Below are 23,635 nucleotides of genomic sequence, written 5' to 3'. Positions count from 1 at the left end.
GGGTCTGAGTCCATGGCCAGATCAGCCATGATCTTATTGAATGGCGGAGCAGGGTCGACGGGCCAGATGGCCTCCTCCTGCTCCTATTTCTTATGTTCTAATGACAGATTTAATGTTAACATTGTCAAGAAGGCTAGATAAATACATAAAGGAAAAACACTTGCAAGGGTATGGGGAAAGAGCAGGGGGTTTTAATTTAAAGTACATTTGGAGAGATCTACCTATATGCCAGCCACTTTAATGTACTGTATCAGACAATGATTCTATAAATGTAAGGGACAGAGTTGTCATTGGAATGGTATGACATTCTTTGGCCCAAACTGAATCATACTGTTACGGAGTCTGGTTAATACTGGAGACAGAAAACACAGCTGTTAAACATTTTTCTATTTGGTACAATTAGTATCTTTTTAAGAAAAAAAACACTAATCCTGGTGACTAAATAGAAACTTAAACCCTGATTTAATAGGAACTGGAAGGGGCAACTTTCTTTACACAAAGGGAGGTACATATATGGAATGAGCTGCCAGAGGAAGTGGTTGAATCAGGTACAATAACAACCTTTAAAAGATACTTGGACAGGTACATGGATAGGTAAGGTATAGAAGGCAAGATGCTGCCTGGATTAGAGGACATGTGCTATGAGGAGAGGCTGGACAAACTTCAGTTGTTCTCTCTGGAGCGGCAGAGGCTGAGGGGAGATCTGATAGGGGTTTATAAAATTAAGAGAGGCATAGATAGAGTAGACAGCTGGTATCTTTCCCCCAGGGTTGAGATGTCTAATATCAGAGGGCATGCATTTAAGGTGATTGGGGGCAAGTTCAAAGGAGATGTGTGGGGCAAGTTTTTTTTTACACACAGCGGTGGGTGCCTGGAATGCGCTGCCAGGGGTGGTGGTGGAGGCAGATACGATAGAGGTGTTCAAGAGGCTCTTAGATAGGCACATGGACGTGAGGGAAATGGTAGGATATGGACATTGTGTAGGCAGAAGGGATCAGTTTAGTTGGGCATTTTATTACTAATGTAATTGGTTCGGCACAACATTGTGGGCCGAAGGGCCTGTTCCTGTGCTCGATGTTCTATGTAATGGGCCAAACACTGGAAAGTGGGACTAGCTTGGATGGCATGAACCAGTTGGGCCGAAGGGTCTATTTCTGTGCTGTATGACTCTAACTATGACTCCATGACTTGCCTCTTAAAGGGGCAGTGCAGTGTCGGCAGTGTGCTATTGGGGTTACGTCACTCACTTTCACGTCTATTCACAGAATGTGAGCATTGCTGATGAGGCCAGCGTTTATGGCCATCCCTAATTGCTTCTTCAGCAGAGAAGAGTTAAGAGTCACCCACAATCTTAGGGTCCTGGCATCACATACAGGCCAGACCAGGCACAGATAGCAGATACCCTTCCCAAAAGGACATACAGTAAGTGAATCTGGTGAGCTATGACAATCATTTATTGCATTTAATGCACTGTAAATTCTCTGCTGGAGTGGGAGGGACATGAATTCAAGGCTCCTGATGAAGGTCTAGGCTTTGCGATCCTAGTCCAGTAACTCCACCACTCTTCTATCCCATTGGGCAGAAGATACAAAAGCCTGAAAGCACGTACCACTGGGCTCAAGGACAGCATCTATCCCGCTGTTATAAGACTATTGAACGGTCCCCTAGTACAATAAGATGGAGTCTTGCCCTCGCAGTCTACCTTGTTATGGCCTCGCACCTTATTGTCTGCCTTATTGCACTTTTTCTGTAACTGTAACACTTTATTCTGCATTCTGTTATTGTTTTCCGTTGTACTACCTCAATGCACTGTGTAATGAAATGATCTGTATGGATGGCATGTGAAACAAGTTTTTTTCATTGCACCTTGATGCAGGTGACAATAATAAACCAATTTACCTTTACAGTATCTGGATGTTTAAAACAAAAAGTAAGATTCATGTAACTGATCTGCAGCTGAGATGTCTTTGCTGAATTTGGCCAGCTCCAGCTCCATCTCCACTGATACTTATCCCACCAGCACATCACCATACCATGTCAAGGAAGCTAAAGGAACAAGCCTCCAACCATTCTTTCTCTCCTAAATAACAGCAACTTGCATTAAGTAGCCCCCTTAGCCATAAGTGTTTCAAGATGTTTCGCACAAGTGTTGTCAGACCAAATCTGAGATCGAACCACGAGATATTGGGACAGGTGACCTGGTCAAGGAGATCGTTTCAAACAGCATCTTGAAGGAGGAAGCAGAGAACAAAGAGCCTCTGGTTTACAGACACATGCATCACAGCAACTGCTCTGCCTAAGACTGCAAGGAATTGCAGGGAGTTGTGAACACAGCCCAGTCCATCATGAAAACCAGCCTCCCCTCCATGGACTCTGTCTACGCTTCCCGCTGTCTCAGGAAAGCAGCCAACATAATCAATGACCCCTCCCACCCCGGAAATTCTCTCTTCTTCCCTCTCCCATTGGGAAGAAGATACAAAAGCTTGAGAACATGTACCACCAGGCTCAAGGACAGCTTCTATCCCAGTGTTATCAGACTCTTGAATGGACCTATGCTAAAAGATGAACTCTTGATCTCCCAATCTACCTCGTCGTGGCCCTTGCACTTTATTTCTCTAACTGCACTGCACTTTCTCCGTGACTGCAACACTATATTCTGCATTCTGTTTATCTTTTTACTACCTTGATGTAATTATGTACGGGATGATCTGTCTGGATGGCACGCAAAACAGAAGCTTTTCACTGTATCTCGGTACACGTGACAGGAATAAACCAACACAGACGGTAGAAAGAGTGAGGAGGTGCATCAGGTCTAAAGGAAAGAAAGGCATGGATGGGGGTATCAGGAGCAATTGGGCTGGGGGGTGGGGGGGAGGAAGAGATGGGTGGGATCATATTAACAGAGGCTTCATTGAGAGAGGCAATTGATCTAATCCTTCTTTCGTCACTGGCCGCACCACTGGCAGGGTTCTGCAGATACAAACGAAGCTCCATCTGATGAATTGACACTGAGGTATCAATCACAGCAACAACGGGACATTCAGGTGGTCACAACATGAAGTCATTAAGCTGGAGGGGGTGCAGGGAAAATTCATGAGGATGCTGCCAGGACTGGAGGGCTTGAGTTATAAGGCGAGGCTGGATAGGCTGGGACTGTTTTCCCTGGAGTGTCAGAGGCTGAGGGGTGACCTTATAAAATCATGAGGGGGTTAAATAAAGTGGATGGTCACAGTTTTTTTCCCCCAGGGTAGGGGAGTCTAAAACTGGAAGGCGTAGGTTTAAGGTGAGAGGGGAAAGATTTAAATGGTACCCAAGGGGCAACTTTTTCCACAGAGAGGGTGGTGGGTATATGGAACGAGCTGCCAGAGGAAGTGGTAGAGGTGGGTACAGTTAAATAGGTACATGGATAGGAAAGGTTTATAGGGACATGGGCCAAACGCAGACAAATGGGGCTAGCTCAGATAAACATCTTGGTCGGCATGGATGAGTTGGGCTGAAGGGTCTGTTTCCGTGCTGTATGACTCTAACAGTGGATTCGGTGTTTGATTATAGTCCTGCATGTGGTGAGGCAAAATATTTGAGACCCAATTATTGGGTATCTACTTCAACATGATCTTTCATTAGTTTAAACTGAAACAAAATTCGAAAAGTAACCTCCTAAAGTATTATCCAAACTGGATATACTGATGAAACTAAATTATGGACAGTGTAACATCTCCAACCCCGCCTCTTCTTGAAAAGTTCAAAGACCTGACCTCCTGTAAACTCTGTAGTGGACATGTATCAAGCTTTGGTTTTCGAACTGAGTGTCAGTGCAAGGACCTCTGTCACCTTATGTGGGAGGTGGGCTTTGGGTCTTGGTTACTTGCAGGACTCGGACACGTACCGAGATGCAAGGGACTTAAGCAGAAGCTGGTGGGGTTACTCCGCTGAAGGAAGTATCTTCCACAGAGGAGAGCGGAAGAAAGAAAAGCCTCGTCTGCCCAAGTGCCAACCAGCAGTGTTTTCTCCACAACCTTATAGCGTTTTTGCTTGGTTCATGCATTGCATGTGAGACTTTGGTCAGTTCTTCCCCTTTTGAATATGGAGGGGCTTCATAAAGATGCTGTAGAATCCCATCTTGTTGACTCCCGTCTTCACCAAGTCAAGTTTTCTCGAACGGGATTAAGCAACCACCTGGTCACGGGGCCACAACCACCAACGAGACTTATCAGGAAAGGAATACAAGTGAATGGATCTTGGCCCTGACTGAACTTGCTGGCTGTGGTTACTGTTCCCCACTGGTGACTGGTTTGCTGGGACTTCTGTGCAGTTACAATACCGACAGGTCGTGACAAGACTTCGACCGGACTTTTAAGGCCATCTTTTTGTTGTTCTTTGCCACAAACTTGTCCAGAAACCGCCGGGCTTTTTTTGTGATGCTTTCCCTCCTCTTGTGGTTGGCCATCCTCCGCTCGTTGGCCTCCTTGCTGTCCTTGCGAAGGCGGATCTGCCGCACGATGCCTTCGAAGAGCTCGGTCACGTTGTGGTGCAGGGTGGCGGAGGTCTCGATGAACTTGCAGTCAAAGACCACGGCACACGCACGGCCCTCTGCAGTAGGAAACAGGGAGGGAGAGAGAATTGAATTCCTGTGGTGACTTTCATACCCCTTCCAGCACGGCTCAAAGTGTTTTGCAGTCAATGGATTGTTTGCCTTGTTGCAGTGTGGAAGGCCCCACAAACAGCAACATGATAATGACTAGGAATTGCTTTTGGAAAAGTTGGAAGTATTGGTCAGGATCAGGAGCAGAGTTATTATCACTGACATATGATGTGAAATTTGTTGTTTTGCAGCAGCAGTATCGTGTAAGACATGGTAGCGTAGCGGTTAGCATAATGCTATTACAGCACTAGTGATCGGGGTTCGATTCCCGTCGCTGTCTGTAAGGAGTTTGTACGTTCTCCCCATGTCTGCGTGGGTCTCCTCCGGGTGCTCTGGTTTCCTCCCACATTCGAAAGACGTACGGGTAGGTTAATTTGGGGGTTTAAAATGGGCGGCGCGGACTCGTTGGGCTGAAAGGGCCTGTTACCACGCTGTAAATAAAATTTAAAAAATTTAAATTAAAAAAATAATTATAAATTACAAAAATAAATACATAGTGCAATAAAAAAGGAAAAATAAGGTGGTGTTCATGGACCGTTGGGAAATCTGATGGCGGAGGGGAAGACACTGTTCCTGAATTGCTGAGTGTGGGTCTTCAGGCTCCTATACCCTCCAGGGCAGGCACGGTAGTGTAGCGGTTAGCGTAACGCTATTACAGCGCCAGCAACCCGGGTTCAATTCTGGCCGCTGTCTGTAAGGAGTTTGTACGTTCTCCCCATGTTTGTGTGGGTTTCCTCCGGGTGCTCCGGTTTCCTCCCACATTCCAAAGACGTACGGGTTAGGAAGTTGTGCAATGCTACGTTGGCGCCGGAAGCGTGGTGACGCTTGCGGGCTGCCCCCAGAACACTCTACGCAAAAGGTGCATTTCACTGTGTGTTTCGATGTACATGTGACTAATAAAGATCTCTTCTCTTATCTGTACCTCCTCCCTGATGCCAGTAATGAGAAGAGGGCATGGTGAGGGTCCTTAGTGATGCAGGATATCGGGGATGCTCTTTTACAAAATAATGCCAAGGGAGCTAAAGAAGAGGGAGATAAAATTTGAAAGATCCGGCGATTGGGGAACAGGTATAGAAGAGGCAGGGAGTCCTGGGTCAGTCAGCCATGATGACATTGAATGGCAGGGCAGGTTTGAGGGGCTGAGTGGCCTACTCCTGCTCCTATTTTCCTGTCTTCTTTCTGTCTAGAAGGGAAGACAGACACAGCTGTGCTTTATTGTCCCACCTGACGCTGGCGTACTCCCTCGGTACTGTAGTGGAGGGTCTGCTTTGATTCTTGTGGTCAAGTCTCTGGAGTGATACTTGAGGTCAGAGCCTCTTGACTCAAAGGTTGGTTCCTATGAAGCACTCTGGGATGTTTTACAGTGTTAATGATAATACCTTAATCCAACTTGTTGGGAATTGTGAAAGTGGGTCCATATGAAAGAAGGCTTCACTCAAAATCACATTCTTATTTTAAATTATATGTCATATTCCAGAAATTTAAATCTGTGATAAAATCAAAGCATTTTGAAAAAATCAGAAATCTCCAAGTTAAAGTCATCTCTACCATTTAATGGAAGCCAAACTGATGCTGTGAGCTAGTTAAAGAGGTACAGAAAATTGGCAGATAACCATACATCTCTTCTAAGTGTTTACTTCCCTTAAATTCATTAGTTTTATTTTAAAATTACCTCCAAGTGCATGCATATAACAGAGACAAGCTTGTTAAATGCAAGGTATTTCACACTTTCCTTAAAAGATGACATCTTCAACAGTGCAGCACTTCTTTGGCATTTCATGGTAAGTCCAACCTAGGGTCTGGCACTCAAGGCTTCTGGAGTTGAACCCACAATCTGCTGGGTCCGAATAAGAAGCTACCCTCTGAATCAGGAGAGCCAGGATAAAAAGGTAGGGAGCAGCGTGGGAGTAGAGTTACCCTCCGTTGGAGGTTTGGAAGTGGTCATTAGTTACTTCAGTTCAATGTACTGATGTTTCCCGACAGCCTCCGAATTGGGGATCAGAGAAATCTGAGACATGGAGGTATAGAACATTCATTTCTTCATTAAGTGAACAAATGGCCTCCCATGCAGAGTTCTGGGTTCAGAGCTAAGATTGGATTTGAAGCTTTACCTGTTTCTCTTGCCACAGAATCTGCCTGACCTGCTGAACATTTCCAGAACATCGAACAGTACAGCACAGGAATAGGCCCTTCGGCCCACAATGTCTGTGCTGAACACGATGCCGAATTAAACTAAATCTCTTCTGCATGTACATGATCCATATCTCTCCATTCCCTGCGTATTCATGTGTCTATCTAACAGCCACTATTATATCTGCTCCCAACACCACAACTGGCAACGCATTCCAAGCATCTACCACTTTCTGTGTAAAAAAACTTGTCCCACACACCTGCTTTAAACTTACCCCCCCTCTCACCTTAAATGCATGTCCTCCAGTACTTCCCATTTCGACCTTGGGGGAAAAAAAATTCTGACTGTCTACGCTATCTGTGCCTCTCATAACTTTCTGAACTTCTATCAGGTCTCCCTTCAACCTCCGACACTCTAGAGAAAACAACCCAAGTTTGTCTGACCTCTCCTGATAGCTCATACCCTCTAATCCAAGCAGCATCCTGATAAACCCCTTCTGCACCCTTTCCAAAGCCTCCACGTCCTTCCTGTAATGGGGCAGGCAGAATTTAACACAATAAAACTTTGTTTCGTTTCAGATATCCAGTAACAGCAATATTTTGCAAACTGGTCTGCATAAGTTCATATCCCATGCAATGCTGGTGATAAATTTTCCTTGTTCAGTAGTCATTGTTTGCAAGATGTCCAACCCTTTTGAGCAAGAGTTGAGCTTAAAGTTTGTTGTTTAGATTCCTGGCTCATGATGTCAATAGATGAGCAAACGCTTGTTTCCAGCCAAGAGTCTGAAACCTCCCAGTGAGAATCAGACTATTTTTATCTGTCAGCAAGCTTCCAAGTTACCAATAAATGGAAAGGTTCAAGACTCTGGAGGTTTAATTAGTGCCATAGAACTTCTGCCTGACCATGTACATGTAGCTATATGATCTTGGGTAGCGTGAGAAAAGGCTATGAAGAAAGATTTACAAACTGAAGATCAGCTTGTCAAATAATGCTTGGTTTGGACCAAGTGACTTATAAACTAAAGAGGGATAAAAAAAAAATTCCAAATCTTTTCACTCTGATCCACTTACTCAGTGATGCAGCCATTGAGATGTCAGTGATGTTAAAGGATGCAGTCTGGTTGACTGCAACAGAGTAATTTATGTGCCTAATTAGGAATAATTTGTGTGATAGGCAATGGACAGGCAACTGGGGTTCTACAAGTTGAGATGGAGACCAAGTCCAATGAATGTTGGCTTCACGGCCAAGGTCAACATTCATTGGTAGTCCCATGTTTTGCTGTGGATGTGCTGGACATCCCTCCAATCAACAGCCTTGATGGCCACTTCAAGTCGTAGCTAAGAGTTAATGACGCTTGGACTAGTTTCCTCACTGAAATGATGTTTGTGAACCTGCTGGGTCTTTGGGACAATCCAGCAGTTTCATGGTCCAGTTTACTAAAACCAGTTTCCTAAAGACTGAATTCAAATGCCCACACACTCATATTAGGATCTAAGGGTTGGTTCTCTGTATGTGGGTTGGATCACACTGTCATTATACCTCTACTCCTTAAATTCGAAATAAAGGAAGTAACTTATGGAAGTGTTGGAACCTCTGGGAAACCAATCCAGTGGGATGTGGTCACCTGATCTTGGCGTTCTGTAGCCCGGTTCACAAGCTCTGATTACGTTTAAGATGCTCCTGAAAATCTATCTTTGGACCAAGCTGTCCTATTATCTCTTGGCATGGTTTGAGGTTAAGTTGTAACTGACAATGTTGCTGCGTGAAGTTCAAAAAAGATTTGCAGATGCTGGAATTCTGAAATAAAAACAAAGAATTCTGGAAAAGCTCAGCAGGTCAGGCAGCGTCTGTGAAAAGAGATGCAGTTAACATTGCAGGTTGAAGACCCTTCATCAGACCCTTTGACCTGAAACATTAACTGTTTCTCTCTCCACAGATGCTGACTGACCCGCTGAGTGTTTCCAGCATTTTCTATTTTTATTTCTGCTGTGTGAAGTGCTTTGGGTTGTTTTACTGTATTGGATGTAAATGCAAATTGTGGTGGTCAATAAGAATCTGTTTGCTTCGATTTAATGGATTGGGTGTGATTAGGGACAGAGAGATATAGCATGGAAACAGGCCCTTCAGCCCAACAAGTCCATGATGACCATTGATGACCCATTTCTACACTAATCCTACTCTAACCCATTTAATTCCCATCAACTCCTGCCAGAGTCCACCATTCACCTACGCACTAGGGGCAATTTACAGCGGCCCAATTAACCTACCAACCCGCACATCTTTGGGATGTGGGAGGAAACCGGAGCACCTGGAGGAAACCCACGGAGTCACAGGGAGAACGTGCAAACTCCACACAGACAGCTCCTGAGGTCACCATTGAACCTGGGGTCACTGGAGCTGAGAGGGAAGGGCTCCATTAGCTATGCCACTCACAGGAAGTGTTTAGATCGAGTCGTAGAGCAATACAGCACAGAAACAGCCTTTCGGCCCAACTCGTCCATGCCCACCAAGGTGCCTCCTGAGCTATTGCCATTGCCTGCATTTGGTCCATATCCCCTGAAACCTTTCCTATCTACGGACCTGTCAAAATGTCTTTTAAACGTTACAACTGTACTCGCCTCTACCACTTCCTCTGGCAGCTCATTCCATATTCCCTACCACCCTCTGTGTGGAAAAAACTTGCCCCTCAGGCCCCCTTTAAATCTTTCCCCTCTCACCTTAAAGTGAAGGTTCAGCTCATCAAATTCTATATTGCAGTATACAGTAACTTAACGGTTATTGGACTAAAAAATTGAAAGAAGTGAGTTCAAATCCCACCACGACATCTATGGAATTTAAACTCAGTAAATTAAGTAAACCTGGAATAAAAAGCTGGTGTCAGTAATGGTCAGATTCTGGTTGGACCACACTTAGAGTACTGTGTCTAGTTCAGGTCGCCTCATTATAGGAAGGATGTGGAAGCATCGGAAAGGGTGCAGAGGAGATTTACCAGGATGTTGCCTGGTTTAGAGAGTGTGCATTATGAGGAGAGACTAAGGGAGCTGGGGCTTTACTCTTTGGAGAGGAGGAGGATGAGAGGAGACATGATATAGAGATATACAAAATATTAAGTGGACAGCCAGCGCCTCTTTCCCAGGGTACCAATGCTCAATACAAGAGGGCATGGCTTTAAAGTAATGGGTGGGGAAGTTCAAGGGAGATATCAGAGGAAGGTCTTTTTTACCCAGAGAGTGGTTGGGGCATGGAATGCACTGCCTGAGGCGGTGGTGGAGGCAGGTACATTGGTCAAATTCAAGAAATTACTAGATGGGCATTTGGAGGAATTTAAAATAGAGGAATTTAAAATAGAGGGATATGTGGGAGGAAGGGGTTAGATAGTCTTAGGCGATGTTTAAAGGTCGGCACAACACTGTGGGCCGAAGAGCCTGTATTGTGCTGTACTGTTCTATGTTCTATGTTCAGATTGCCATCAAAAACCCATCCAGTTCACTGATGTTCATTGGGAAAGGAACTCTGTAAATGCAATAATCCAGTCACATTCGAGTTATCCTAGAGGTGTTTAGATTTCAAACGGTTAGGATAGGAGACGGTGGACGGGTTCGTTCCGTTCTGGTGATCACTGTTTCCGGACACACACAGATCAACGTGCAACTGACCTTCCACTGAGACATCACGGCACCGAACCAGGTCACTCTTGTTTCCCACCAGGATGATCGGGATGTTTTCTGCCTGCCTCAGCCTCCGCAGCTGAATGCGGAGCTCAGATGCGCTCTCGAAACTGGTACGGTCGGTGATGGAGTAGACAATAATGTAGGCATTGCCCACTTGCATACAGTACTCCTGAACCCATGGCTCGTCGCCCTGGAGAGGGAAGAGATCACCTGGCAGTTGGTAGTTGGTTCATTATTGTCACATGTACCAAGATATAGGGAAAAGCTTTGTTCGCATGTCTTCTAGACAGATCATTCCATTAGCAAGTACACTGAGGCAGTACAAAGGGAAAAAAACAGAATGCAGAATATCTAGATAAGGTGGATGGTAACAGTCTTTTCCCCAGGGCAGGGGAGTCCAAAACTAGGAGGCATAGGTGTAGGGTGAGAGGGGAAAGGTTTAAAAGGGACCTGAGGGGCAACTTTTTCCACGCAGAGGGTGGTGAGTAAATGGAACGAGCTGCTAGGGTAAGTGGGTGAGGCAGGTACAATAGTATCATTTAAGAAGCACTTGGATAGGTACATGGAGGGGCAGGGCTGAATGCAGGAAATTGGGACTAGCTGGGTGGGCACTGTGGTCGGCATGGACTGGTTGGGCCAAAGGGCCTGTATCTGTGCTGTATTGCTCCATGACTCTATAGCTACAGTTACAGAGAGAGTGCAGTGCAGCTAGACAATGAGGTGCAAGGGCCATGACAAAGTAGACTGGGAGATCAAGAGTGCATCTTTATTGTACAAGAGGTCTATTCAAGAGGCTTGTAACAGCAGGAGGTTCTGACCTCAGTTGGGACACTGGTGGAAAGTGCAAGGGGAGGTGGAACATGCTTGCCAGGTAGGTGAAGGGCAAAATGTGTGGGTGACTCAACGTGGCTCATCCTGTTGAACAAAAACTGCCCACAGGTCTCAATGGCTTTGATAAAGAGCTTTGAAAGACTCCCCTCTTAGGTAGCAGCTAAGGTATGGAGGAAACTGGAGATATGAGAAAGGAGCAGCCCAAGGTTGAGAAAAATCCAGCTGACTTACGTCAGATCGGGAGTGTGATGGAATAATCTCCATTTGCCCGAACGAATGCAGCTCTAACAACTCTCAGGAAGTTTTACACTCAGGACATGCCAGGTCACTTGACTGGGACCCCATCTTAAACATTCATTCCCTCCACCACTGGCATGGGGCAGCTTCAGTGTGCACCATGGTAGTGTAGCGATTAGTGTAACGCTTTACAGCGCCAGCGACCCGGGTTCAAATCCGGCCGCTGTCTTAAGGAGTTTGTACGTTCTCCCCCTGTCTGCGTGGGTTTCCTCCGGGTGCTCCAGTTTCCTCCCACATTCCAAAGACGTACAGGTTAGGAAATTATGGGCATGCTATGTTGGCGCCAGAAGCATGGCGACATTTGCGGGCTGCCCCCAGAACACTCTATGCAAAAGATGCATTTCACTGTGTGTTTCGATGTACGTGTGACTAATAAAGAAACCTTATCTTATCCAACTACAAAATACACCTCTGTTACTGACCCAGGCTGCTCCGTCAGCACTTCATAAATGTGTGGCCACGATCACCAGGGAGGACAGGGTGCATGGGAACACCAATTCCCACAGATTCCCCTCCAAGTCACACACAATCTTAACTTGGAAATATATCATTGTTCCTTCATCACCACTGGGTATAAATCCTGGAACTCCCCACTCAATTGTACCTGGGAACATCCTAATTAGAAAGACTGCAACAATTCAAGAAAGTGAATCTCCATTACCTTCATAAGGGCAATTAGGGCAATAAATGCTAGTCTTGCCCATTATTGAGTGATCCAATACCAGAGGGCATGCATTTAAGGTGAGAGGGGGTAGGTTCAGAACAAACACGAGGGTACGTTTTTTTACTCAGAGAGTGGTGGATGCCTGGAATGCGTTGCCTGATAGGGTGGTGGAGGCAAGTTCTTTGGGGGCTTTTAAGAGGGGCTTGGATGGGCACATGAATGAGAGGAAAATAGAGGGATATGGGCATCTCTGTAGGTAGGAGGGATTAGCTATGTCGGCACAACATTGTGGCCGAAGGGCCTGTTCTGTGCTGTACTGTTCTATGTTTGCCAGTGAGGACTATATTCCTTGAATGAATTAAATAATGAAATGGTTACCTCAGTTCCCCATGTATCCATCACTATTAACGTTGTGTCCTCTCCATCAACTGTTAGAGTTCGTTCATATGTGTCTTCTGAAAGAAAGGAGCAACACAGAATAGTCAAGGTGAAATCCAGCAAGAGGGACCGGAGAGTCAGACAGCTGCGAGTTCAAATCCCGCTCCAGAGACCTGCGTGTAAAACTGAGTACAAGACCTCGGGAGCACTGTCCTAACTGCTGTCTTTTGGATACGGCATTAAAGTAGGGCTCCAATGTCTCGGGAGGGCTGAAATGGTTCTGTTGTATTGTCTTGAAAAAGAACAAGGGGGTCCTCTGTTAACCCAGTCAGAAATTCCCTTTGTTCTACTTTGCCCTCCCCACCTTCTCGGTTACCCTGACCAACTTGTTTTCCTCTTTCTCTGTTCTGATGAAGGGTCACAGACTTGAAATGTTAACTGTTTCTCCTTCCGCAGACACCATCTGACCTGCTGAGTTTTTCTGACATTTTCTAGTTTTATTTCAGTCCCCACCCCCTCCTCCCCCTTGTCCGTAACCAATATTCCTCAACAAAGATCTCTGAAACAGATTATTGGCCATGATCACATGATTGTTTGTGGGAGCTTGCTGTGCATATAAAATGGCTGCCTACATTGGAACAGTGACCATACATTAAATGTACTTCAATGGCCGTACAAAGTTGGGACAGAGGTTATGAAATACAAGTCTCTTTTTTCCCTTTCTGTGTAGCGTGCATCACTCAACATCTTGGATCCATACCCACTTGGTCAAGGAAACTAGGGTTTAGCCAAGGATGGGCTGTATTATGGTGTTTAATTCAGATAAAGGCAAGGTGTTGCATTTTGGAAAGTCAAATCAAGGTAGGATTTTCACAGTGAATGATAACGCTCTGGGGAGTGTTGTAGAACAGAGGGACCTTGGAATACAAGTACATAGTTCCCTGAAATTGGAGTTACAGGTAGACAGGGTGGTGAAGAAGGCTTTTGGCATTCTGGCCTTCATCAGTCAGGGCATTGAGAAAAGAAGTTGGGAGGTTATGTTGCAGTTGTACAGGACACTGGTGAGGCCACACTTGGCGTACGGTGTTCAGTTTTGTTCCCCCGCTATAGGAAAGATACAACTAAACTAGAAAGAATGCAGAAAAGATTTATAAGGATGTTGCCAGGACTTGAGGGATTGAGTTATAGGGAGAGGTTGGATAGGCTGGGACTTTTTTCCTTGGAGTGTAGGGGACTGAGAGGTGATTTTTTAGAGGTGTATAAAATCATGAGGGGCATAGATAGGGCGAATGCACTCAGTCTTTTCCCAGGATTGGGGAATCAAGAACTAGAGGGCATAGGTTTAAGGTGAGAGGGGAGAGATTTAATAGGAACTTGAGGGGTAACTTTTTATTTTACACAGAGGGTGGCCAGTATATGGAACGAGCTGCCAGAGGAAGTGGTAGAGGCAGGTACAATAACAACTTTTAAAATATACTTGGATAGGTAGATGGATTGGAAAGGTTTAGAGGGATATGGGCCATATGCAGGCAAATGGGACTAGCTTGGATGGGTAACTTGGTTGGCATGGACCAGTTGGGCCAAAGGCCCTGTTTCCATGCTGTATGATTCTATGGGCACTGGTAGCAGTGAATGCATGATGACTGGGAATTCTTTCCTCATGGAAGTGGGTAGGGAATTTGGGATGTCCCATGTGAGGTGTTAGGGGTGGGAAACTTAGCACATCAGGTAACAAAACCTCCAAAACATATTTCAACCTAATGGTTTGGTTCACTGGTTGTTCCAGTGCTGGGGGGGTCAGAGAATTGGCCTTGGCTCAGTGGGGAGTAATTGTGCCTCTGAGGCAGGAGGTTGCAGGTTCAAGTCCCACTCCAGAGGCTCAACTGCAAAGATCTAGACTGCCACTCCAGCACAGTTTTCCTGTTTAATTTGTTTTTCTTATGAAAGTTGTGTCTCTAATGCTATGTGCCTGTGATGCTGCTGCAAGGAAGTTTTTCATTGCACCTGTGCACACATGTACTTGTGCACATGGCAATAAACTCAACTCGACTTTGACTTTTCTCTGCTGTATTATAAGAACATTAAAGGTTCTAATAGACTCCGGGTGAAAAGAATTCTTCCTCAGATTCCCTGGAAACCTCTTACCCCCTGACCTTAAACTTAAGACCTCTAGATTTAGACATTTGTGTCTAAAACATGTGAATGTGAGCAACCTATCCAGACACCTCGTAAAGTGGTTCAGATTTTAATTCTGCTTGGTGTTGTTGCTGGGAAACATTGTTTTATGTGTGAAAGGCAAGAGTTGACCGTAGGACGTTGCTGTTTGAGGAGAGACCTGCTCCTGGGAACTCCATAGCCAAGGAATCTCGATCTGCTGAAGCCGGCGGGCCACGAATCAAATGTTGCTGAGCCACCAGCACTTGAGAGCATTGCTCAAACCGTCCACGGCCAAGCCAACTGCTGATGCAACAGTGGGGGAGGCTGCTGCTAAATTGGCCTTGAACCCGGGTTTAATTTCAACAAATGACTCAGTTGCATGCCTTGGGCTGTGAGTCGAAGCTTAACATGGCTGGTGGCTGGGATAACCTCAGGGTATCTTTAGCTCTGTTATAAATACTTCTTAACTCATCATCTGGGCCCGTGCTAGTGCTGTGGATGGAATTTTGTTTTCTATTTTTGGCACCCACTGTGAGCTATCTCAGGTCTGATAGGGCTCCCTGCATTCTGTTTCCAGAGATAGATCTTCCATGTGGCTCTCCATTCCAGGGACACCAGTGGCCTCCCTGAAGGAACTTGAGAATCCAGGCTGGTTTTGAACTGTGGACAAGGACTCATGGATTCTAAGCTAAACAACAACTTACATTTAGATTGAGTACTTGGAGAATTGTGTTCCGTTCTGGTCACCTCATTATAGGAAGGATGTGGAAGCTTTGGAGAGGGTGCAGAGGAGATTTACCAGGATGCTGCCTGGATTGGGGAGCATGTCTTATGAGAATAGGTTGAGCGAGTTAGGGCTTTTCTGTTTGGAGCAAAGGAGGATGAAAGGTGACTTGATAGAGGGGTACAAGATGATACGAGGCATAGATCGAGTGGACAGTCAGAGACCCTTCTCCCCAGGGTGAAAATGGCTAACACAAGGGGCATAATTTTAAGGTGCTTGGAGGAAGATAAGGGGGATGTCAGAGGTAAGTTTTTTTTAAAAAAATATACACACAGTGGTGAGTGTGTGGAATGCACTGCCAGCCGAGGTTGTGGGGGCAGATACATTAGGGACATTTAAGAGACTGTTAGATAGCCACATGAATGATAGAGAAATGGAGGGAAGGGTTAACATTTGGGAGGGAAGGATTAGATAGATATGAGCAGGATAAAATGTTGGCACAACATTGTGGGCAGAAGGGCCTGTACTGTGCTGTAGTGTTCTATGTTCTCTGTTCCAGATGTTTATAAGCATTCTGTGGAGTTCAAAATCTTCAAGGGTCCAGTCAACAAAGATAAAGGGGAACTGCCTCCATTGGTGGAAAAGAGACAAGACAGAGGAAGTAAACTTAATGTAATGTGAGGGACACCTTTTCACACGAGAGTAGGAATTCACTTCCCAGAAGCAGATTCAAATGGAAAATTGATTGGAACTTGAATGAGAAAACAAAATAACAGAAAAGAACTGGGAATAAGACTGATTAGATTGCTTTCAGAGAAGTGGTAGGAATGCAATGGTCTGAATGGTCCCATCATGTGCTATAATGCATGGCCCGTTTACCATAGTAAAACACCACAAGAAATTTCACAAGAATGATTATCAAAAAGCTTTACTTCAGGCCCTAAGGAGATATACTGGACACATGACTAAAAGCTTGTTTAAAGAGGATGGTTTGAAGTTCTTAAAAAGGGGGGAGAAAGAAGACCATGAGAAGATCAGAGAAATTTAGGGAGAGAACTTCAAAATTTAGGACTTATTTGAGCTGGCTTTTCCAATCTTCCATCTCTGACTTTAGAGTACTCAAAGCAGGAATCTGCTACAGGTTTTTAAAATTTATTGAGTGGAAAGGAAACATCTCCAATATCTGCAGGGAGCTATTTTTATTTGGCTCGTCAGGAATCAAATCTCCAAAGAATTTACTTTGCAAACAGCGGAATTATTTGTGGTTAACACAAAGAGGCACATTGCTAGAATTCTAGATTTCCCTGTGGACTGTACAGTAGAAAAGCTCGTTAATTTGGAATACACTCTCCATCAAAAGTTAAGCTAACACATTTAAGCATTTTCCATAGCGACAGTCTGAAACGAGGCTGGAGAAGGCCCCAGCAGTTATTAATTGCCTTGTAGACCCCAGTTTCCTGTAGCCTTGAGACTAAAGCAAACCCTGACCTTTTGTTCACTGAAGCATAACAGCAGACTTCACAAAGAATGCAGTTGAACAAAATGCTTCTAATTCTCCCAGATTTCTTCACAATACAAAGAAAAACTCTTCATCTTTCTTTGCCCCAGAATTGGTAGTCTACTCTATCATTCCTTCCACTTGATGTCTCTCAACTTCTTTCCCCACAAGACCCTCCCCAAAACCCTTCAAGCTTTTGCTCACTCTTTCCTGGATCCACTGTCCATTCTTTAAAGTTTAAAAAAAAATTCCATGGTGTATCAAAGGTGACATCACTCTCAAGTGAGATTACTGTTTTTTTAATAATGATAATAATAGAAGAATTGATCCTCAAGTGGATGCTCAAGGGGAGACCCGATAGAAGTTTAAAAGATTGAGAGGCATATGAGTAGACAGCCAGTATCTTTTTCCCTGGGGTTTGAATGTCCAATACCAGATGGCATGCATTTAAGGTGAGAAGGAGCAAGTTCAGAGGAGATGTGAGGGATGCACACACTCAGTGGTGGGTGCCTGGAATGTGCTGCCAGGGGTGTTGGTGGAGGCAGATACGATAGAGGTGTTTAAGAGGCTCTTAGATAGGCAGATGAATGTGCAGAGACTGGGGGGGGGGGGGGGGGGGGGGGGTGTGTGCAGGGGATATGGCCATTGTGTAGGCAGAATGGGCAGTCACAGTAGTGTAGCAGTTGGTGTAACACTATTACAGCACCAGCGACCCAGGCTCAATTCCAGCCACTGTCTGTAAGGAGGTTGTACGTTTGCCCTATGTCTGAGTGGGTTTCCTCCGGGTGCTCCAGTTTCCTCCCACATTCCAAAAGATGTGCGGGTTAGGAAGTTGTGGGTGTGCTAGGTTGGCACCAGAAGCGTGGCGACACTTGCAGGCTGCCCCCCAGAACACTCTACGCAAAGATGCATTTCACTGTGTTTTGATGTACGTGTGACTAATAAAGATATCTTATCTAGGGACGAATTTAGTTGGCTTTTAATTATGTTTAATTATTTCAGCACAACATCGTGGGCCAAAAGAGCCTGTTCCTGTGCTGTACTCTTATTATTGTTGAACTTCTAGTCAATTTGAAGTCCAAGAGAGACACCACAGAAACAGTCCCTTTGGCCCACTGAGTCCACACTGATCATCAACCACTCTTTTACACTAATCCTTTTTTTAAAAAAAACTCTACATTCCCATCAACTGCCCCAGATTCTACCACTCATCTACACACCAGCAGCAGAGGCTGTGGGCAGACTTGATAAGAGTGTCCCAAATTATGAGAGGCATAGATAGTATGGAAGGTCAGAGTCATTTCCCTGGGGTGGAACTGTCAAATACTAGAGGGCATAGGTTTAAGGTGAGGGGAGAAAGTTTAAAGAAGTTTAATGAGGAATAAAACATGCTAAAAGTGGTAGGTGTCTGGAACATTCTGCCGGGGAGGTGGTAGAAGCAGATACAAGGGCAACATTTAAGAGGCATTTAGACAGACACACAAACAGGCAGGGATATAGACCACGAGTGAGAAGGTGGGATTAGTTTGGACTGACATCATAGTTGGCACAGACATGGTGGGCCAAAGGGCCTGTTCCTGTGCTGTTCTGTGTACAATCCTTGACATTTCTCTCACCATTGCCAGTGATGCAGCTAGTGGGGTGGATGCCAGGGGGGGGAGGGGGGGGGCTGCGGGGAGAGGGGTTCCTTCCTGCCAGAGTCCAGAGCAAGCAGGCACCGTCGCAGGAGGTCAGCTATTGCGATGAACAGAAAAGCCTCCTCATGAATTTCTAGAATTCTCCCGGAGTCAGTCATGAAGGTTAGTCAAGGCCGAGACTGACATGTTTTTGTGTGTGGAGAGTTATGGGTATCAGGCTGAAAGTGAACAAGTCCAACATCAGCCACAAGCTTATTGAGCAGGCTCAGTGGACAGAATGGCTTAATCATACATTCATAGAATGACACAGCACAGAAACAGGCCCTTCAGCCTAACTACCTGAGCTAGTCCCATTTGCCTGTGTTTGGCCCATATCCCTCAAAACCCTTCCTAGCCATGTACCTGTCCAAATGTCTTATAAACATTGTAATTGTACCCACTATCACTTCCTCTTGTTCCATGTATGTACCACCCTCTGCATGGAAAAAGTTGCCCCTCAGGTCCCCTTTCCCCTCTTTTAGACTCTTCTGCTCTGGGGGAGAAGATCATGATCATCCACCTTATCTATGCCCCTCATGATCTTATTTTCCTCTACAAGGACCCCTCTCAGCTTCCTACACTCCAGAGAAAAAACCCCAGCCTATCCAGTCTCTCCTTATAACTCAAGCCCTCCAGTCCCAGCAACATGCTGTTAAATCTTTCCTGCACCCTTTCAAGCTTAATGACATCCTTCCTACAGCTAGGCACACAGTACTCCAAGTGTGCTCTCACCAATGTCTTGTACAGCTATAACATGACATCCCAACTCCTGTATTCCATTTTTATGTGGTTACCTGGTACATGTTCTACTTCTATAGGGCTGTCAGACCACAGGAGTCATCACAGAGTCTGATCAGTGCATTTATTCTTGATGTATACACACTTGGGGATTAGACAGACCAGGGTCAACCCCAGCTGTGATTCCCCTCCTGCAACAAGCATCTTGGCCTGTGCAGTGGGTCTACGTATTTATAACCTATCCCCAGGAATGTTGAAGGTTGAATTCTTCAGTCCTGCACCCTGCACAGCCATCAGCTGTATCAGCACAATATATTTATAGAAACCATGCATACATATCTCCAGCTTGTTTAGATGCCCCTATTTCTGTCTGTCTAGCCATTCCCTCCACTATCCTGTTGCCTTTCTGTGATCTTCCAGTGAAATTGCAAACCTTTTTTGTAATGTGACTGGAGTTTCATCAATAGAAACAGATCCGAGTCAGTGGCTTTGGTCCACACCAGCCTATCCCTGCTGAATACCCTTCTATTTCTTTCCCTTGTGTTCATCTAGTGACCCCTTGGAAAGAACCAGTGTCATACTCTTTGGCCACTTGTCCACATGGTTCCACATTCTGGCCACCCTCAGGGTAATTAACTGTCTCCTGACTTGGTGTATTGATGATTATCTTTTGTTTTTTTTAAAAAAAAAACTTGGAAAAGAAATAAAACTGCAGATGCTGGAATTGGGAGCAAAAACAAAGTGCTGGAGAACTCAACCAGTCAAGCAGCATCAGTGGAAAGAGAAACCAGTCAATGGTTTGGGTCAGGGACAAGTCCCGAGGAGGATTCCTGACCACAAAACATTGACTGGTTTCTCTTTCCATTGATGCTGCTTGAGTGGCTGAGTTCTTCCAGCACTTTGTTTTAATATTTTTCCAATGTGGACTTTGCGGCAATGCTAGCATTTATTGTCCATCCCTAATTGCCCCCGAAACAGTTAAAGGTCAACCACATCTGTTGCCACCTCTTCCCAGAAGAACTAGCCTTACACTTTAAAAGTTTCTTTTCAGCTTAAAGTCAGTCTCCTCTTAATCCTTTGTTTTTGTGAAACTATTCCTAACTTCCAAGCTTTCTTCATAGCTGAAGTCCCTCATTCATCGAGCACAGAACAGTACAGCACAGGCCCTTCGGCCCACAGTGTTGTGCTGACCATGATGCCAAATTAAACTAATCCCACCTGCCTGCACATGACCTTCCATCGTTCACATGTATGCCCAAGTGCTGCATAAATGTTGCTATTGCACCTACAGAGCCCTCCATGGACTCACTAAACTTCTCGCTGCCTTGGTAAAGCAGTGAACATGATCAAAGACCCCGCCCACTCCAGACATTCTCTCTTCTCCCCCTCCCATCCGGCAGAAGATACAAAAGCCTGAAAGCATGTACCACCAGGCTCAAGGACAGTTTCTATCCCACTGTTATAAGACTATCGAATGGTCCCCCATTATAATAAGATGGGCTCTTGACCTCACAATCTACCTTGTTATGGCCTTGCACCTTATTGTCTGCCTGCACTGCACTTTCTCTGTAACTGTAACACTACATTCTGTTATTGTTTTCCCTTGTACTACCTCAATGTACTGATGTGATGAAGTGATCTGTAGGGATGGCATGTAAAACAGTTTTTCACTGTACCTCAGTACATGCAACAATAATAAACCAATTTTACCACCATCCCCAACAGTGTGCTCCAGGCACCTACCACTCTGTGAAAACAGTGCCTCAAATCTCCTTTATTTCCCCCTCTCACCATAAACCTATGCCCTCTAGTATCTGACATTCCCATCTTAGGAAAAAGATTCTGACTATCAGGTCTCCCCTCAGCCTCTGATGCTCCAGAGAAAACAATCCAAGTTTGTCCAACCTCTTTACACCCAATACCCTGCACTCTAGGCAACATCCTGGTGAACCTCTTCTGCACCCTCTCCAAAGCCTCCACATCCTTCCAGTGATGGGGCGACCAGAACTGTACACAATACACACCACACAAACTGGACACATTCCTGGGAGCATCCCGGTCAATCACTTCAGAGGACCTTACATTTTCCTGAAAATGTTGTGTCCAGAAAAGTCCCCAACAGCTGAGCACCACCCAGTGCTGTTTAAACCCCTGCAAACTTCATCATCCCCACCCTTATCCTTCACAACTTTGTTTTACCATCTTTGTTTCTTGCTTTTCCATTCCACCCGATTCTCCCTCCTATTGTAAAATTCCCTGGTTTCCTTTAACATCCCAGACATTTTGTTCCCAGTTGTTCTCAATAATCAGGCAACATCCTGGTGAAACGCCCAATCCTGATGCAGGGCTTTGACCCAAAGTGTCGACAATTCCTCCTCCCTCCCTCCTCCAGCTTCCCCCCCCCCCCCCCCCCCCCCCCCCCCCCCCCCCCCCCCAAACAGATGCTGCTCAACCTGCTGAGTTCGTTCAGCAGATTGTTTGTTGTTCTAGATTCCAGCATCTACGGTGCTTTGTGTCTCCTGCTCTCAATAGTATTTAAGTGGAAAGTCAGAAACATACCCCAAAAGTGCCAGGCATCCATCATCTCCAACAAGACCTACCCTTGACATCCCGTTACTGAGTCCCCCACCAGCAATATTTTGGGAGTCACCAATGACCAGGAATTCAACTACAACGGCTACAGGAGCAGCTGTGAGGCAGGATATCCTGCAGTGGATGACATCCCAAGGCCTTCCTGTCATCTACAAAGCACAAGTCAGGAGCATAACAGAATATGTGTTTCTATACACATCCTTACTACTGTACCTATCCAAGTGCTTCTTGAATGATACCATTGTACCCATCTCAACCACTTCCTCTGGGAGCTCGTTCCATATACTCATCACCTGCTGTGTGGAAAAAGTTGTCCCTCAGGTCCCTTTTAAATCCTTCCCCCTCACAATAAACATCTGCCCCCTAGTTTTGGACTCCCCTACCCTGGGGAAAAGACTGTTACCGTCCACCTTATCTATGCCTCTCATAATTTAAATACTTCTATAAGGTCACCCCTCATTCTCCTACAATCCAAGGAATAAAGCCCTAGCCTGGCCAACCTCTCCCTATAACTCAGGCCCTTGAGTCCTGGCAACATCCTCATAAATCTTCTCTGCACTCTGTCCAGTTTAACCACATCTTTCCTATGACAGGGTGACCAAAACTATACACTGTACTCCAAGTGCAGCCTCACCAATGACTTCTATAATGACCAAGTACTGTACATGGAATACCAACGTGAATTGAGGATTGAATAATGAACAGAAAATGGAGTTGGAGTGAATGGGTAATTTTCAGCTAGGAAAGCCGTGACCAGCGGGGGTGCCACAGATCAGTGCTGGAGCCCCAGCTGGTCACAAACCCCAGCAAGGATTTCGATGAGGGAATCAAGTGAACTAGAACATAGAACAGTACAGCATAGGAACAGGCCCTTCAGACCACCATATCTGTGCTGACCATGATGCCAACCTAACTTATCCCATCTGCCTACACGCCATCCACATCCCTCCGTTCCCTGCCTGTTCATGTGTCTGTCTAATGTCTCTTAACGTTGCTGTTGGATCTGCTTCCACCACCACCCCTGGCAGTGTGTTCTAGGCACCTACCTCTGTAAAGAAACTTTCCTTATAAATCTCCTTTAAACTTCTCCCTCTCACCTTAAAGCTATGCCCTCTGGTATTTGGCACTTCCATGCTGGGAAAAAGACCGACTGTCTACCCTGTCTACGCCTCTCAATTTTAATTGCTGATGACACTAGGTGGCAGTGTGGGCTGGAGGAGAGGGGGGTGTGGTTTCAAGAGTATATAGACAGGTTAAGCAAAAGGCAAGGACTAAGCAGATGAAATAATATGGAAATAACCCACTTTGGTAGATAACCTAGAAAGGGGGACCATTCAGTAAATAGTGAGAGATTGGTAGATAACCTAGAAGGGGGAGAGTTTAGTAAATAGCAAGAGATTGAAAGCCATCAGTGAGTTGTACAGCACAGAAATGGGCCCTTCAGCTCACCACATCCATAGTCCTTTTTCACCCATTACATGAATCCCATTTGGACCATATCCTTCTCTGCCTTGCCTCTCAAGCATAGTGGTTTTATCTGATTCCACCCCTTTCTTTGGCATGTTCCAGATATCGACCAATCTGTGTAAAGAAAAATTACCCCTCAGATCCCCTTTAAAACTCCTTCCACTTACCT

At 45.4% G+C, this 23,635-nt stretch overlaps 1 protein-coding gene across 1 annotated transcript in view; it reads right to left on the bottom strand.

Moving 5' to 3' along the window:
* Nucleotides 1–4,312: 4,312 nt before the first annotated feature.
* rem1 (RAS (RAD and GEM)-like GTP-binding 1) overlaps nt 4,313–23,635 on the bottom strand; it is a 29,826-nt gene continuing 10,503 nt past the window's right edge. Inside the window, exons 3-5 of the mRNA XM_052031451.1 lie at nt 12,615–12,691; nt 10,430–10,634; nt 4,313–4,590 (exon numbers count right to left, since the gene is read on the bottom strand). Coding sequence (XP_051887411.1) covers nt 4,313–4,590; nt 10,430–10,634; nt 12,615–12,691 — 560 coding nt within the window. The remainder of the gene's footprint in view (nt 4,591–10,429; nt 10,635–12,614; nt 12,692–23,635) is intronic.

Source organism: Pristis pectinata, chromosome 16 (assembly GCF_009764475.1).
Source record: "Pristis pectinata isolate sPriPec2 chromosome 16, sPriPec2.1.pri, whole genome shotgun sequence".
NCBI lineage: Eukaryota > Metazoa > Chordata > Chondrichthyes > Rhinopristiformes > Pristidae > Pristis > Pristis pectinata.
Note: the sequence above shows the minus strand (reverse complement) of the source record. Positions and strands in the feature narration are given on the sequence as shown.